Source organism: Myxocyprinus asiaticus, chromosome 23 (genome assembly GCF_019703515.2).
Source record: "Myxocyprinus asiaticus isolate MX2 ecotype Aquarium Trade chromosome 23, UBuf_Myxa_2, whole genome shotgun sequence".
NCBI classification, from domain to species: Eukaryota; Metazoa; Chordata; class Actinopteri; order Cypriniformes; family Catostomidae; genus Myxocyprinus; species Myxocyprinus asiaticus.
In genome coordinates this window covers 40,698,311-40,713,674 of record NC_059366.1, presented here as the reverse complement: position 1 = coordinate 40,713,674, position 15,364 = coordinate 40,698,311, and the positions used below count along the sequence as shown (strand labels likewise).

The 15,364-nt window shown below is 36.6% G+C and overlaps 1 protein-coding gene and 1 long non-coding RNA gene across 3 annotated transcripts in view; one reads left to right on the top strand and one right to left on the bottom strand.

The window, feature by feature from the left end:
• LOC127413678 (cadherin-23-like) overlaps window positions 1–15,364 on the bottom strand; it is a 315,190-nt gene that overhangs the window by 57,520 nt on the left and 242,306 nt on the right. Inside the window, exons 27-36 of one of the 2 annotated variants that reach the window (XM_051650995.1) lie at window positions 9,468–9,528; window positions 8,133–8,278; window positions 7,792–7,927; window positions 5,697–6,085; window positions 5,470–5,571; window positions 4,649–4,651; window positions 4,197–4,346; window positions 3,343–3,471; window positions 2,908–3,036; window positions 1,580–1,807 (exon numbers count right to left, since the gene is read on the bottom strand). In XM_051650995.1, coding sequence (XP_051506955.1) covers window positions 1,580–1,807; window positions 2,908–3,036; window positions 3,343–3,471; window positions 4,197–4,346; window positions 4,649–4,651; window positions 5,470–5,571; window positions 5,697–6,085; window positions 7,792–7,927; window positions 8,133–8,278; window positions 9,468–9,528 — 1,473 coding nt within the window. The remainder of the gene's footprint in view (window positions 1–1,579; window positions 1,808–2,907; window positions 3,037–3,342; window positions 3,472–4,196; window positions 4,347–4,648; window positions 4,652–5,469; window positions 5,572–5,696; window positions 6,086–7,791; window positions 7,928–8,132; window positions 8,279–9,467; window positions 9,529–15,364) is intronic. The other variant, XM_051650996.1, reaches the window with a different exon arrangement.
• LOC127413682 (uncharacterized) lies at window positions 3,254–4,991 on the top strand. Its single transcript, XR_007892674.1, has 2 exons — window positions 3,254–3,390; window positions 4,200–4,991. It is a non-coding gene; the product is annotated as an uncharacterized LOC127413682 (long non-coding RNA).

The following is a 15,364-nucleotide window of genomic DNA, read 5'->3' as shown; positions in this document are numbered from 1 at the left end:
TGCCTAACTATAACCACAATTTTTTATTTTATTTATATAAAGATGGCAAAAGTCTGTTTGTATTTTTGGGTGGTAATCAACATTATGCCACAAATGCTACAACAGTAGCCTAAAACACTGCCTACATTTTGGTTATTGGTTAACATTATTTTCATTAAAAAATAAAAAATAAATAAAATAAATAAATTACTAATAAACAATTCCCAATGGATAAAAATCAAGTCTACATTATTGAATGCTGATTTTTGCACTGGTCTCTGGAATACTCAATTCTGATTGGTCAATGGCACCATCTAGTGGTCTGATATATTTGAGTAACAACCGCACATACGTGTATTGTCATATAAGACCGGTCATCAGGGTATTGTAGGCCATCTTTCCTGCTTCTCCGATCACTGTGACAGTGGTGTGAGGTACATGAATCAGGTACCCCTTCAATCCTTCCCAACACACACGGCAAAGTTTCTTTGACATGGCAATGAATTACAATTGTGCACTGCTCAGTCAATTAGTCCATTCGTTTGAAGAAAATAATGTCATTCAGATTCTTCCCTGTAAATCATCCACAGATTAAAAACAGCTTGTTGTGCTCTAACTGGACATGTCCCGCTGTTCATAGTAGCCTCGGGTAGAGACGGAAACACGGCTGCAGGAAGCAAACTTTCCTGACTTGCGTTCAAAGCGTAACCCTTTCTCGTCGGAGCTCTGAAGGTGCAGATTGCTGATGCCCATCCCCCAAGGTGAAAATAATGCATTTGATTGGTCAGATTTGATTGGTCAGAACCCTTCAAAATATCCTGTGAGGGAGGACGCAGTAACGCAGAGATACAGCGCTAATGAGCAGTTTTGATTTACACTCCATCCTCCTCCGTCCAAACAGGAACAATGTGAAGATATTTATGGTCTACATTACATTTAAGTTGTTTTTGAAGTTGCATATTTATGTATTTTAATGCATTTATTTATTTAATACATACATTGTTAAATAAACGCCAGAAAGAATGTTTTAGAATTTGAATTGAAACCTTGAATAACCTTTCCATCTCAGTTTATGTCCCCCCCCCCCCCTTCTCCTTCTCTGAAGGAGCTGACTGCTGTGCTATCTCTACAAGTATGCTAATAAAATAATTTCAACTCAAATCAATGTTTCCCATTTATTTATTTGGCAAGTAGTCTTGTAATAAGCTGGATAATGAGGAGTCAGAAAGTCATTTTCACAAAATAAACACCAACAGAACTGGAATTCAGCTGTTCAGCGATTTCATTGCAAATCAATATTTTATTTATTGGTTAGTAGTTGTGTAATAAGTCACACATATCTTATTTTATTTATCACAAAATAAACCCCTTTAGAGTGATACAAGACCTGATCACCCTGTCAGAGTTTTATTTTGCCATAACAACCGCCTGACTTTACATTATCCCTTACATGCAGTATACTGTTTCACTCACATTATGGAAGTAAAATGGGTTGCGGCTGGAATTTCATGTTGACTTTAACATTGGACCTTTAACTCTCCACAACTTCAACTGTAATGTGTGTAAAAATCCATTCTGACTGCAAAACAAACACACTTACGGATAAAGGAGGTGTGCCGTCATCTTCCACCGTCACAGTGAGTGTGTACTGCTGTTGTTTTTCTCTGTCAGGAGGTGAGGGTCTTGTCACTATTTCTCCAGTCATGCGATCCATTCTGAAGGTCAGGTCCAGGTTCCCACCAATGATGTAGTACGACAGCATGGCATTGGGTCCGATGTCACGATCTGTTGCTACGACGCGCAGGACTGATGTACCACCCCCCACATTCTGAAACAAACAAACACAAACGCAAGTGAAACTATTAAACAAATTAGACTGTAATTTTAAATACAAAAAAAAGTTTAAAGGGATAGTTCAACCAAAAATTTAAATTCTCTCATCATTTACTCACCCTCATGCCATCCCAGATGTGTATGAAGAATATCTCAGCTCTGTAGGTACATACAATGCAAGTGAATGGTGATCAGAACTTTGAAGCTGCAAAAATCACACAAAGGAAACCAAGTAATCCATATGACTCCAATGGTTAAATCCATATCTTCAGAAGCAATAAAGTAGGTGTGGGTGAGAAACAGAACAATATTTAAGTCCCTTTTTCCAAATCTTCACTTTAACTTTCACTTTCAGATGTAAGAGTGAAATGGAGATTTAGAGTTAAAAAAAAAAAAAAGGACTTTTCATCCCACACCTATTATATCGCTTCTGAAGATATGGATTTAAACACTGGAGACCTATTGATTACTATTATGTTTCCTTTATGTGATTTTTGGAGTTTCAAAAGTCTGATCACCATTCACATGCATTGTATGGACCTACAGAGCTGAAATATTCTTCTAAAAAATTGTGTTTTGCTGAAGAAAGAAAGTCATACACAACTGGGATGGAATGGGGGTGAGTAAATGATGAGAGAATTTTCATTTTTGGGTGAACTATTCCATTAATAAATGATTTTGTTATATTATGTGTTGCCATTTCAAAGGTATTAACAAAGTACTAACAAACATGAATATGATTACTAAAACCGTCTAAATATTTCTCATAAATAAAATACTTGTTAAATAAAGATTTATTTAAATAACATAATTAAATAAAATAATTGACGAACACGAACAAGGAAAAGTAAATGTAACATAACTACTATATGTCACTTCATATGCTGATTAGTGATAGACCAATATACTGGCAAGGCCGATTAATTGGCTACTATTTGGTCATATTTAGATTATCGGAATTGTTCCAAAATCTACTGACAGTTTTTGACAGTCAAAAGTGTGATTTTTCACTATTTTTGTTGAACTGTTAATAAATATTGTGTACAAGTGTTTGAGGTGGTTTGTTGAGCTGGTTTGCGGTGATGTGCTTCTAACCTCACTGATGCTGACATTGTAGCCACGAGGGCTCTGGAGTATGGGAGGGTTATCATTCACATCCAGAATGTTCACTGTCAGAGAAAGATCCTTGAACCTCGGAGGGGAGCCGTTATCCATCGCCCGTACCTGATAAAAACATAGAGTATTAACACACACCACACCGCACCAGACTTAAACAAACAAACACTCGTATTCCTCAGAGACTATTATGCAAAACATACTATGTTTAACTGTACAAGAAAACATGTGCAAAGTCACGCACACAGACTGTGATCATAGGCAGGTATTATAAGGTCTGAATGTAAGGCTCTGTCTTGTGTTTTAATAAGTTACTAGGCATTAAGCAGACATTTACTTATTAAAAGTGCTGTTAGGTAGGCAATAGGGTTTGATACATAGCTGAAGTGTGTATCTGAATTGTTTCTTTCTCACTTTAAGCAGGTAACGGTCCACGGCTTCACGGTCCAGATGGGCGTTAAGGTAAATCTCTCCATACGTGTTATTGGCTGTGTTGATCTTAAACACGTCTTGCATGTTCCCCGCAATCAAAGTGAAATTTACCTAAAGAAAAAGAAAAGAGGATGATGGGGGTGGGGTTAAGTATAATTGACAGTGATTGTGGACTGTTTTATTTCATTATAATACTAATTCTCATCTCTTTGCTTACCGCATACATGCATATAAACAAAGATTCGCCTTAAAAACAGTACTGGCCAATAGTATCTTTGCAACTGTTTTTGTCCACCAAAGTATTAGACAAGCTTTTGATCTTCTCTCTTGTAAATCTATGGAAGTCCTGTTTGCATGGATAGTTTTAAACAGAATTTTATAGAAATTATGAAAATACAGTAAAAAGTTGTTGCTAGGGCACCCAGAGAGGATATACACCATACACTCAAAAAATATTTTAGCCTATTTTTAAAATGTACGCATTTCAATTTCATAACAAAATTCCATTGAATTGTCATTTTTAACTTAACTAAATGAGTAAAACTAAAAATATTTAGTTTTTTATTATTATTATTATTATTATTATTATTATTATTATTATTATTATTACTCAATTCAATGCGATTGAATTTTGTTATGAAACTGAAATGCGTAAATGTTAAAATAATTTTTTGAGTGTATTTTTTCCATTTTTAATCATGTGAAATCATAATATAACAATTTATTTAAAGTAAATGGCTAAATAAATAGCAACATTTGCAACATCATACTTTTTAACACTTCTGTAATATAATTTACTCTTGCTCTCTTTAATTGTCTCTTTCTTTCTGCCTCACCAGTCCATTTCTTCCAGCGTCTTTGTCCCGCGCCAGCACCACTCCCACTCTCTGGCCAATGGGTGTGTCCTCTGGAATATTCACCGACAAATCAGAAGTGATGTCAAACTCTGGACTGTTATCATTCTCGTCAAGTATGGTGATTGACACCTGTCAAAAGAACAGAGCAGTGGGACCTGAGATGTTACCTTTTCTTGCAAGAATATTGCAATTTGTTGCATGAAAAATTATCTGGTGACTAAGAATGACTTATTTACCTTCTGCATGTGTGCATCAGGCAGGAAATTAGAAAAGAGAGAATACAGCAGGTTGAATTAAATGTTAATATAGACCATCAGAATTGTCATATATACCAGCATTCATGTGTTAGAAGTTGGATACAATCATGTAATAATATTACATCATTTTGGCATCTTTACAGACAACATGAAATCAAAACTGACCCTATTTACTTTCTTAAAGGAATATTCTGGATTAAACACATGCGGGTTAAACACATGAAATGCTCAGTTGACAGCATTTGTGGTATAATATTTATTACCACAAAAATTAATTTCGACTCATTCCTCCTTTTCTTTAAAAAAGCATAATGCTAGGTTACAATGAGGCACTTACAATGGAAGTAAATGGGGGTCAATCTGTAAATGTTAAAATACTCACTATTTCAAAAGTATAACCAGAAGCCATAAACAATATGTGTAACATGATTTTAGTGTGTTAAAATCAATTACTAACCTTAATCTTCACATTTCTGCCTATAAACCATCCAAAAAATAAATAAAATAAATGCCCCTATTCACTTCCATTGTAAGTGTCACAGTGTAACCTCCATTTTTGCTTTTTTTTTAAAGAAAAGGAGGGACTAGACAAAATACAGTTTTGTGGTAATCAACATCATGCTACGAATGCATGTAATGAACCCGGAATATTTTTTTAAGACTCATTCCTGGCACTACTGTGCATGATTCATTAGTGCATGTTATTCTCCAGAAAAAGAAATATGTTTTTTTAACCTTTCGTCAACATGCACTAATTTTCTCCACCTCTGAAACTTATTTTCTTTTCTGCTGACATCATCAAGGCCGCATGACAGAGGAAAAATAATATCAACTATAGCCTACATTTCACGATCTTATCAAATTACAAAGGATAAAACGAAGTACCACCCTGCACTTTTTCCTGCTGAATTTTGAATCAGTCTGAAACTATCTATTCTGCAACTACTGGATAAAAGGACCATTTCTTTAAGGCATTTTAAGGAGGAGTTCTATACCACAGTGGAGTCTCTCTTGGGTCCTCCATCATCAGCCACAACAGTGAGTGTGTATGAGTCGCCCTGCTCTCTGTCCAACAGTCCTGTCACTGTAATACGACCCTGTCGAGCACACATTCCTCTTTATTTTACATACACATGTACAGAAAGAAACAAAATCTGTTCTCGATTAAATCATTCTGACCAAACTCAGGCTCAGTCTACACACATATAGTGTTTATCCTCACCGTGACGCTGTCAATCTTAAAGAGTGCCAGGGCGGCAGGTGAGGTGTCAGGGTCAAATCTGTATGTCAGCTGGTTCAGATTATCAGCCGACTGTGCTTTCACTTGGACGACCTCTGTTCCCGTGGCGATATTCTCCCTTAGTGATGCTTCATAACCGGCTGATAGAAAGGCCACGGCTTCGTCAAGTTCATTGAGTAAAGTGACGTAGACGGTGCAGTATCCCCGGTAAAATGGTGGTGACTGATCTGTGGCTGACACATTCATTAGGTAGCTGGTCTTGGTCTCATAGTCCAAGTAATCCACTGTGGTTACTAGACCTGTACTTATATCAACCTCAAATTTACGATCAGAACCTGAGACCAGAGCGTACGCCACAGCACCCCCATCCCCTACAAAGAGAGACAGTCGAAGGAATTCAGTAATGCATCGGAGCAACAAACTAAAAGTAGCAACACTACCAACTTTACATCTACATTCAGTAGTGGCTCAGTTGTTTTCAAAACAGTAAAGTTTTACAGTAACAAGCTACTTTTTCTCTACAAGTAGTTTTTTTTATTTTTTATTAATAAAATGTCTGACTCTTTTGTCTTTCTAAGGTTAATTTTATACAGTAGCTAACATTTATGTATCCAAAATACACACAATTAAATATTTTTTGCATAATTTGGCAAAATTACAGCTTGATTGGAAATGATAGCCAATAAAAATACAGCATTCTGCTCACAAGTGAGATTTACCTTGAATATTCTTTGTTTTCTTCAAACATGCATGCTCTTTACTGGCACTTTTGTCAATTTGGTTAACTAGCACACTAACATTTAAAAAACCTTAATTAGACACAAAATTGTTTGGTGTGGAGGAAATGAGTCGTACAGACTTTATTTTGAAAAATGATGATTGAAATATTTTTTTTTTACATAATAAAAATTGAAATGGTGATATAGTTTATTTCACTCTTTGTTTAGATTATCATGGTTTGTAATCATTTGTATTTCTTTTTTTTTCTTTTTTTTATATATTTTTTTTATATGGAATTAGATATTAATTTAAACTAGTTTAATATTAAACACCTGGGTCTGGGATAAGGACTTAAACAATAAAATCTGTACATAAAAGGAATTTGAAATATACCAAAAATAAATGATGAAGCCATGATAAAAAAAAAAAAAATATTATAATTATAAGTCAGTTGTATTGTGACATTCATCAGTATAACAAAAAGAAAAAATCAACCGTTTTGATAAAAAGCAACCCTGTGGCATGAAGAAACTGCCAGATATAGCTGTTTATTTAGGTTTAAAGTCCCCATTGTGTCAGATATAAACTGATATGATTGTAAAACTAAAATAAGATAATCTTACGTTTATATATTTTCAACTACTTTTTCAAAGGGTTTTGACTGATGATTCGGTGTAGCTTTTCAATTGGGAGGCTACAGTTTCAAAGGCAGACAGGACCATAACATGACCTGAATTTAATCTTCATCTATCAGATCAGCATCTACAAAGGGCTGAATCAGAACCCCAGCATGCTACACTGTGAGCCTAAAACATGCAGTGGGCATCTGTCCAGTTTCTGACATTCTGGTCAGCCTACATAAGGAAGTGAAATAGGGAAGCAGTTATGGGCACAAGCAGAAGTGTAACAGAAATGTTGTTAACATATTTTAGCATTGAGTTTCAATGGAAAAATACAGCACTGTCCGAGATGGGATGCAGTGTATGACATGCACAAACACACACACACAAACATTTAGAGTACATTTACAAATGTCAAGAATAGAGGAAATGGTCCAAAAAATATTCAGCAGTGGTTGGTATGTAGACAACATGAGCTGTCTGACTGATTCTTCCATAATTTGGACCTACGACTCATAATTTCAATTTAGACTGATTCACCCATTGGTTTGTCAGATTCATTAAAAGAGCTGCTCCAATCGAGCAGTTTGTATATGAACTGGACCACAAGTTGTGCTGTATGCTCGTTTTTGCATACAGCCAATGAGGACAACACACTAGAAAGATGTGTGGACTATTTATTATCAAAATATTATTTCATGGCACAGAGGCACTTCTGAATTTATTGTGCTGTGTACCTGTGTCAGGGTCTGTAGCTCGGACCACTACCACTGATGTTCCAATCCCAGCGGTCTCTCTGAGCCCCAGACGATTGTACTGCGACTGAGTGAAGTCTGGAGGCTCATCATTCACATCCTCCACATACACAATCACCTACAAACACATTCCCACAATCACAATCTTCTTAACAAAAAACACAGTTTTTTATCTATAAATAATACAAATATTTTATACTATGTCATTTTTAAAAGCCTTGAGTTGTCTTTCATAAATCACATTGGGGGGGAGGGGTTCATTAAGAATGAATTGCATGTGGAAAAGGGCTGTTTATTACACAGAAACATCAAAACACACACACCCTGACAGAGCTGCGCATGCTACCCTGGTCACTGTTGTAGGCCTCCACCTCCAGCAAATGAGAACTGCGAGTTTCTCTGTCCAGAGCTCTGTCTCCCCTGCTGATGAGTCCAGACAGACGGTCGATGTTAAACTGACCACTGTTTCCTACAGAGACCACACAGCACACACACATAAGCCATACTGCATAAGCACAACTCTGAATAATATGTTATGATTTAGCTGGGAGGATTTGTCTCTACCTTGTACTAATATTGACTCATCCCTTAGTTTGTATAAATGGTCCAAAAACATGTTGGAAACACTTTACAATAAGGTTCCATTTGTTAACATTAGTAAATGCATTCGTTATTATGAATAAACAATTAACAATATATTTGTTACAGCATTTATTAATCTTTGTTAATGTTAGTTAATAAAAATACAATTGCTGACTGTTAGTTCACGTTAGTTCATGGTGCATTAACTAATGTTAACTAATACAACTTTTGATTTTAAAAATGTATCAATAAAAATCAACAAAACCTACGTTCCTACCCAAAACCTTTAACTTAAATCTAACTTATAGTGTCATAGAAAGCAAATGTGAGATGAGACACATAATTGCTGAAGCAACCACGTCATTTTGTGGTGCTTCTATGACACTTTCGCCTCATGTGTCAACTTGCATGCTCTTCAGGACCCGTACCCTAGTGCTTTGCATCGCAAGCGCAACACTCGATCAGTTGAGTAACCGCACAATTAGATTGTGTCTGAACCAGTTTGTAAAAATATGTAATGCAAACGTTAAAATGTTTCGCCTTAGAAGTCACGTGTTTTTAAAAGTGTTTCATAGCATTTTGTGAGGAACAGGAAAAAGAGTAGGTGTTTATGAGCTTATAATCTGCCATTTTACTCATGATTTGTGTGAAAGTGAACAAGTCTAGTGTTAATTTCACCAGGATAGTGCCGTTCAAATCATTTTGCAAACATTTAGGTATGGTAATGTGATTCTATGAGACTCTATGTAAACAAAGTGTCAGGTAATCTAAATTGTCTTTTTGAGATGGAACTACTTTTCTAGGTGAATGAACCTTTGGTAGTGTGGTATTCCTGCACAAGCATCAAGAGAAAGTAACTGGATCTACTGTTTTTACATTTTTACTACTTTAAAATGTTTATTGTCAATTATTATAGTAAAGTTAAGTTGAAAATTACCCAGAGTATTCCTTGAATAAGATTTTCCTACTCCTTTTGTATTTTATATTGTGCATTATATTGACTGGAGTATGTTGTGGGAACATATCTGGTCAAGACACTGAGGTGTGAGTCATGTGAAACAGGAACAAATACTCACCAGACAGAATCCTGTACAGAACCTTTCCATTATCCCCTTCATCTGCATCTGTGGCCTGAACCTGCAGACGGAGACAAACACATAAATGCTGCTATAATTGTCAGAGTGAAAGTAACAGATAACACACACACACACACACACAGACACACACACACACACACACACACACACACACACACACACACACACACACACACACACACACACACACACACACACACACATGTTGGTGCAGCTATCCTTATGAGGAATCTCCATAGACATAATGATTTTTTATACTGTACGAACTATAGATTCTTTCCCCTAGCCCTAACCCTAACCCTAAACCTAACCCTCACAAAAAACATTCTGCATTTTTACATTTTCAAAAAAACATTTAGTATGTTTTTTAAGCGATTTGAATTATGGGGACACTAGAAATGTCCTCATAAACCACATTTATAGCATAACACCCTTGTAATTACCAGTTTGTAACCTAAAACAATGTCCTCGTAAACCACCAAAACACGCCCACACACACAAACAAACTACAATCTGCCTCTTTTCACTGTCATGTGTGGTTAAAGGTGGAGTGTGTAATTTTGGCACCACTGGTGGCACCAAACGGAATTGCAATTTGTTTGTTTGAGCGTACCAACATAATACTGCCTCAACCAATGGCATGAGTTTGGTGTGGGACAGTCTGTTTGCTGACCAACAGAAGAGGGGAGATTGAAAAATCTCCTTTTTCCATAGCACAATCACTGTTACACGCAGCCGAAATGGCTTATAGTTACATTTATTTAAAATTCTTCCACCAAGTTATATGAATCATTAAAGGAATAGTTCACCAAAAAATAAAAATTCTCTCATCATTTACTCACCCACATGCCATCACAGATATGTATGACTCTCTTTCTTCAGCAGAACACAAACGAAGAGTTTTGGAAAAACATCTCAGCTCTGTAGGTCCATAAATGCAAGTGAATGGGTGCCAAATTTTTAAGCTCCAAAAAGCAAATATAGCCATCATAAAAGTAATCCATACGACTCTAGTGGATTAATCAATGTCTTCTGAAGCTAAACGCTAGGTGTGTTTAAGGAATAGTTCAATATTTCTATGTAATGTTCTGTGTGCACTTGTTTTTCCTATCACCCAAAAAAATTGTGTACGTCAGAACACTTGGCAATAAAGCTCATTCTGATTCTGATTCTGAATATTTAAAACTTTAATTTAAAATGTCCGCTTCCGGCCAGCTCGTTGACAAGGGTAAGCGCATAAGCCTCCTCTGCATAGATATTCTTATGTAGATCCCTTATTAGCAGCTGTTCCAATGGACCGCGATACTGTTTCCACACAAAAGCCGTTTATGCAGCGATCTGAGCAAGGAGATCGGTCTGAGGCATCTCCTCCATTCATTTGCATTCAAACTGATTCAAACATCTCTCCTTGCTGACCGTTCCAAGATGGTACCGCTGTTGACGTATCCAAACCCACCGAATGAGACATCTTTGTATGAATATCTATGCTCCTCTGTTGTAAACAACACTGCGCTTTCGTATTTTTTCATATATCACGCATCAGTTCTTGCGTGAACTTGGCAACGCGTTTACATCACGTGAGAGGCTGTGTTACCTCGACCCTCATGAATTTTTTGAAAAAAAAGTTTAAATATTGATCTATTCCTTACACCTAGCGTTTCGCTTCAGAAGACATTCATTAATCTACTGGAGTCCTATGGATTAGTTCTATGATGGCTATATGTGCTTTTTGAAGCTTCAAAATTTTGGCACCCATTCACTTACATTTTATGGACCTACAGAGCTGAAATATTCTTCCAAAAACCTTTGTTTGTGTTCTGCTGAAGAAGTCACACACAACTGTGATGGCATGATGATGAGTAAATTATGACATTTTTGGCATTTTTTTGGCACTCTTTATAACAGAATGTGTGGTAATTCATTTGAGCGTGGCTCCTCCAATTAGGATTTAGTGTCAAATTTGTTGAATTTCAAAAATTGTTTGAAACAGTCCTTATCTTTGCAATTCCATCTGGTGCCATTTGTGGTGCAGAAATTACAAATTGCACCTTTAAATGTTACGAACCTACACAAACATCTTCACCAATCAAAGAATTCTCTAACACAACGATCAACTATTGTTCCTGCATATATCTACGCCAAGAAATTCAGACAGTATAACCATTTATAACGTACCGAATACATCCGTATATTAGTCAAATTCTACTGACAGCCACACACAGTGTGAGGGAGGGCCCCTCCTTAAGACTCATTAGCTTTATAAAAAGATGTGGAGAGGAGAAAGAAAGGATAAGGGGAGGATGGGGTGGGGAGCTGTGGGGGTCTCTTGGAAACAGATGAATAGGGCAAGCAGACTGGACTGTACCACAACATGGGGGTTTAAATGTTGAGACAAAAAGTTTAGCTCAGATATGTGACTCAGAATGAGGGTTTAGCTCATGAAACACACTGCCGCGGTCCGCAAACTGCAGAACACATGAAATAAAAGGAGAGATGGATTTTGGGTTCCTCTGAACAGATATCAGCTCAGAGTTTGTGCATATGTCTTGATCCCTGTCTTTCAGCTCTCTGTCTCACTCTCTCAGTGTTTTCCCGTCTATCTCTGCCTCTTGTCTCTTTCTCTCCATTGCCCTTGGTGACAGCGTGATTGGAAACAAGGGGAAACTTTGGAGGAGTCGTACACTGCATCCATCGCTAAAGGTACAGTTAAACCACAAAAACTAACCTGAAACAGACATTTAAACAGCTGACCTCAACCTGTTTTTGATTATGTGTTACACATTTATGTGATTATAAAGTGTGATTATCATTTGTTTTGGGGTGTCCATGTGTACCACAAGTCATTTTTGTGAAATAACGTGGTGAAGGATGTTTGATAGAATATTACATATAGTTCCAGTTCTGGATGATGACTGGTCAACATGCTAAAATACACAATATAGTAACAGCAATGATGTGAAACACCTTTTCACCTAGCTATTGTTTATATCAGTGTGCAAAATCAATAGAGGCCAAATATTAAACTAAGTATACACGCCAGGGACTATTTTCTTCTAGTGGAACAATAGCAATTAATTAATTTACTTAAAGGAATGTTCTGCATTCAATACAAGTTAAGCTCAAGCAACAGTATATGTGGCATAATGTTGATTACCGCAAAAAATGTTTTATTTTGACTCATACCTCATTTATTTAGAAACAGGCAAAATGGGCCAGTCCATAAACACTAAAATACACACCGTTTTTAAAGTATAGCCACAAGATTTAAACATTATACAGGTAAACATGATTTTAATGTCATAAAATCACTTACTAACCATATCTATGTTGAGTTATTAATTACATGATTTCATTGTCATGGCAACAAAGTTGTAATATTTGAAATAACTTTACACAGATACAGTTAATAAGTGATTTTATCAAACTAAAATCATGTTAACACCTATAATGTTTACATCTTGTTGCTATACTTTTGAAACAGTGTGTTTTTTAATGTTTATGGACCGGCCCCATTCACTTCCATTGTAAGTGCCTTATTGTAAATGCATTGTTTTTTATATAAGTGAGAAACACGTCGAAATACTTTTCTGCAGAAATCAACCTTATGCCTCAAATGCTGTTCATAGAGCTGCATTGAACTTGTATTGAACGTAGAACATTCCTGTGACAACGTTACATTCTAATAAAAATGTGTGTATTATATCCATAATATGTTCTGAATATATTACATACTACATTATTTGCACAGCATCTTTTGGCTTTTTGTTTTATTATAGAACTGTTGTAATAAAGCAATATCACACACGCACATATAACTGTGAATCAGGATTGTGAAAATCGGATTCCATGTCTTTTTGCGGATTACAAACAACTTATTATGTTTGAGTCGTATATGCCAAAAAAAAAAAAAAAAAAACATAAATGTGATGACGTGTGCATAAGTCCATTTTAGCAGATACATATTATGGTAACTAATGGAGAGTTTCTCTAACATTAGTTCTCCTCTGAGTGGCCTTTTCAGCCTTTTTTATGGCATTTAAGGTGAAGAATAATTTCATGTCCCAGTGTGTTTTCACAAATGCTATGTCACACTTGTGTGCTCAGAATTTAACATGCTGACATTTACAAGCACTAAGGAGCAGAGAAGCAGAGTAATTGGTGACTGGTGTGCTGGGCTGAGTGTGTGTGTATGTGTGTATGATTTGTAATGCTATTTTAACAGACTCGGCTTAAAAAAAAGAAAAAAAAAAAAAGAAGAAGAAGAAACCATCTAGCCAATTTCCTCATCTGACTGCTTACTTAGTGTGGCATAAATATTTTAAATGCCAGTGTGTTTGTTTCTGGCCTCACCCATAAAAACACATAACTTACTCAAATGTAGACGTTAATGCTTGGTAGATGCATTGCAATATTGCATTACTGCAGTCATAACAAAACCTCAGTGGGGTGTTAGAGTTTAAATGCCTGTGATTAAATTTGATGCGTATTATTCAGGTATTTAGCTATAAACATTTCTAAAGTTTAACTAACTTACTCAGCAATACCCTCTTCAAACTGTTGCTCTGCCAAAACAGTGGTTGAACTGAAATTCTGACCGTAGAAGGAAAGGTTATGCGCTATAGCAGCCTTTGTGGCAATGCTGAGAATGCAATGAACATTTGCATTGCATTATGAATTGCTTTATGACACATTTCGGTAATCAGTGGCACACAAAAATCAAGCTTGTCTAGCTAGAACCATTTGCAGTCACATACTTGTGTAGAGCGCAGTTAGAGAGAAAGAGAGCAGTTTCGGGCTTAGTGTGCAAACTTGTATAGATGTTTGTATGCTACATATATGTGTCTGTGTGTGAACTTGCACATCTGTAATCAATATAGTGCATGAAAAATGTAGTATACTTTGACCTTTCTTGACATTTCTTAACAGAAAATGCTCACTCAATCTGACACTCTTGCTGAGAAGTACTTCAAAGCTCAGTGTGTAGAGCTGTTTCAGTAGATGGCAGAGAGGTGTGTGTAGGTGTAGCATGCCGCCACCGCACACCACCGCTGTGCGTACCCAGAGGAAATTTTAATTGCTCAGAGGTTGCTCTTTTATAGCTCAGGAGACATGGGTATCAACTTTGTCTCAATTTTGCAGGCTACAGTTCTTTGAAGGAATGAAAATAGACACAAATGAGACAACTGTTGACATACAGTATGACTATAGACCAATACAATTAATTAATATGGATTGCAAAGCTTAGATCATTTTTCAAGTAAGAAATTGAGAACTGTTCATATTATAATCGTTTGATTGCAGTCTTTGGAATCTTGGCAAATCTAGAACAGTGTGAGTCATTGTTGAGATCTCTTCCGAAACTCTCAAAGGGACACAAATGAGATTACTAATTCTCCATTTGCCCTCCATTTAATCTCAACCGAGATATCTCAACAACAAGGGATTTCATTTGTGATTTGTGACACACCTACCTGTTAACCACATCCTGGCAATATGCTGTTATACACATGCACATTCACACTTTTGCACATGATTAAACCCCAGGTGACACAAAAAAACTGACACCTACATCTTCACAAGAACATAAACACACAACATCTAACCCACATTCAACACTTCCTATTCTTCATCTCCACAGATCCAGGAACAATATGGATGTCCCCTCAAATCTGTCTCTCCCTCTCTCAAATTTCTCGCTTCCTGTCTCCCCAACATCTCCACCTCTGGGCCTCCATCATCCCCTCATAACCATTATCATCATTGTCCTTCTCTTTGCCGTGTTTGGCGGCTGTGTGATCTTTCTGGCGGTGGGCTGCTCGTCGGGAGGGTCCTGGGACTGCGGTCCAGAAGATGGTCTCTCGTGTGGACGTGCTCTG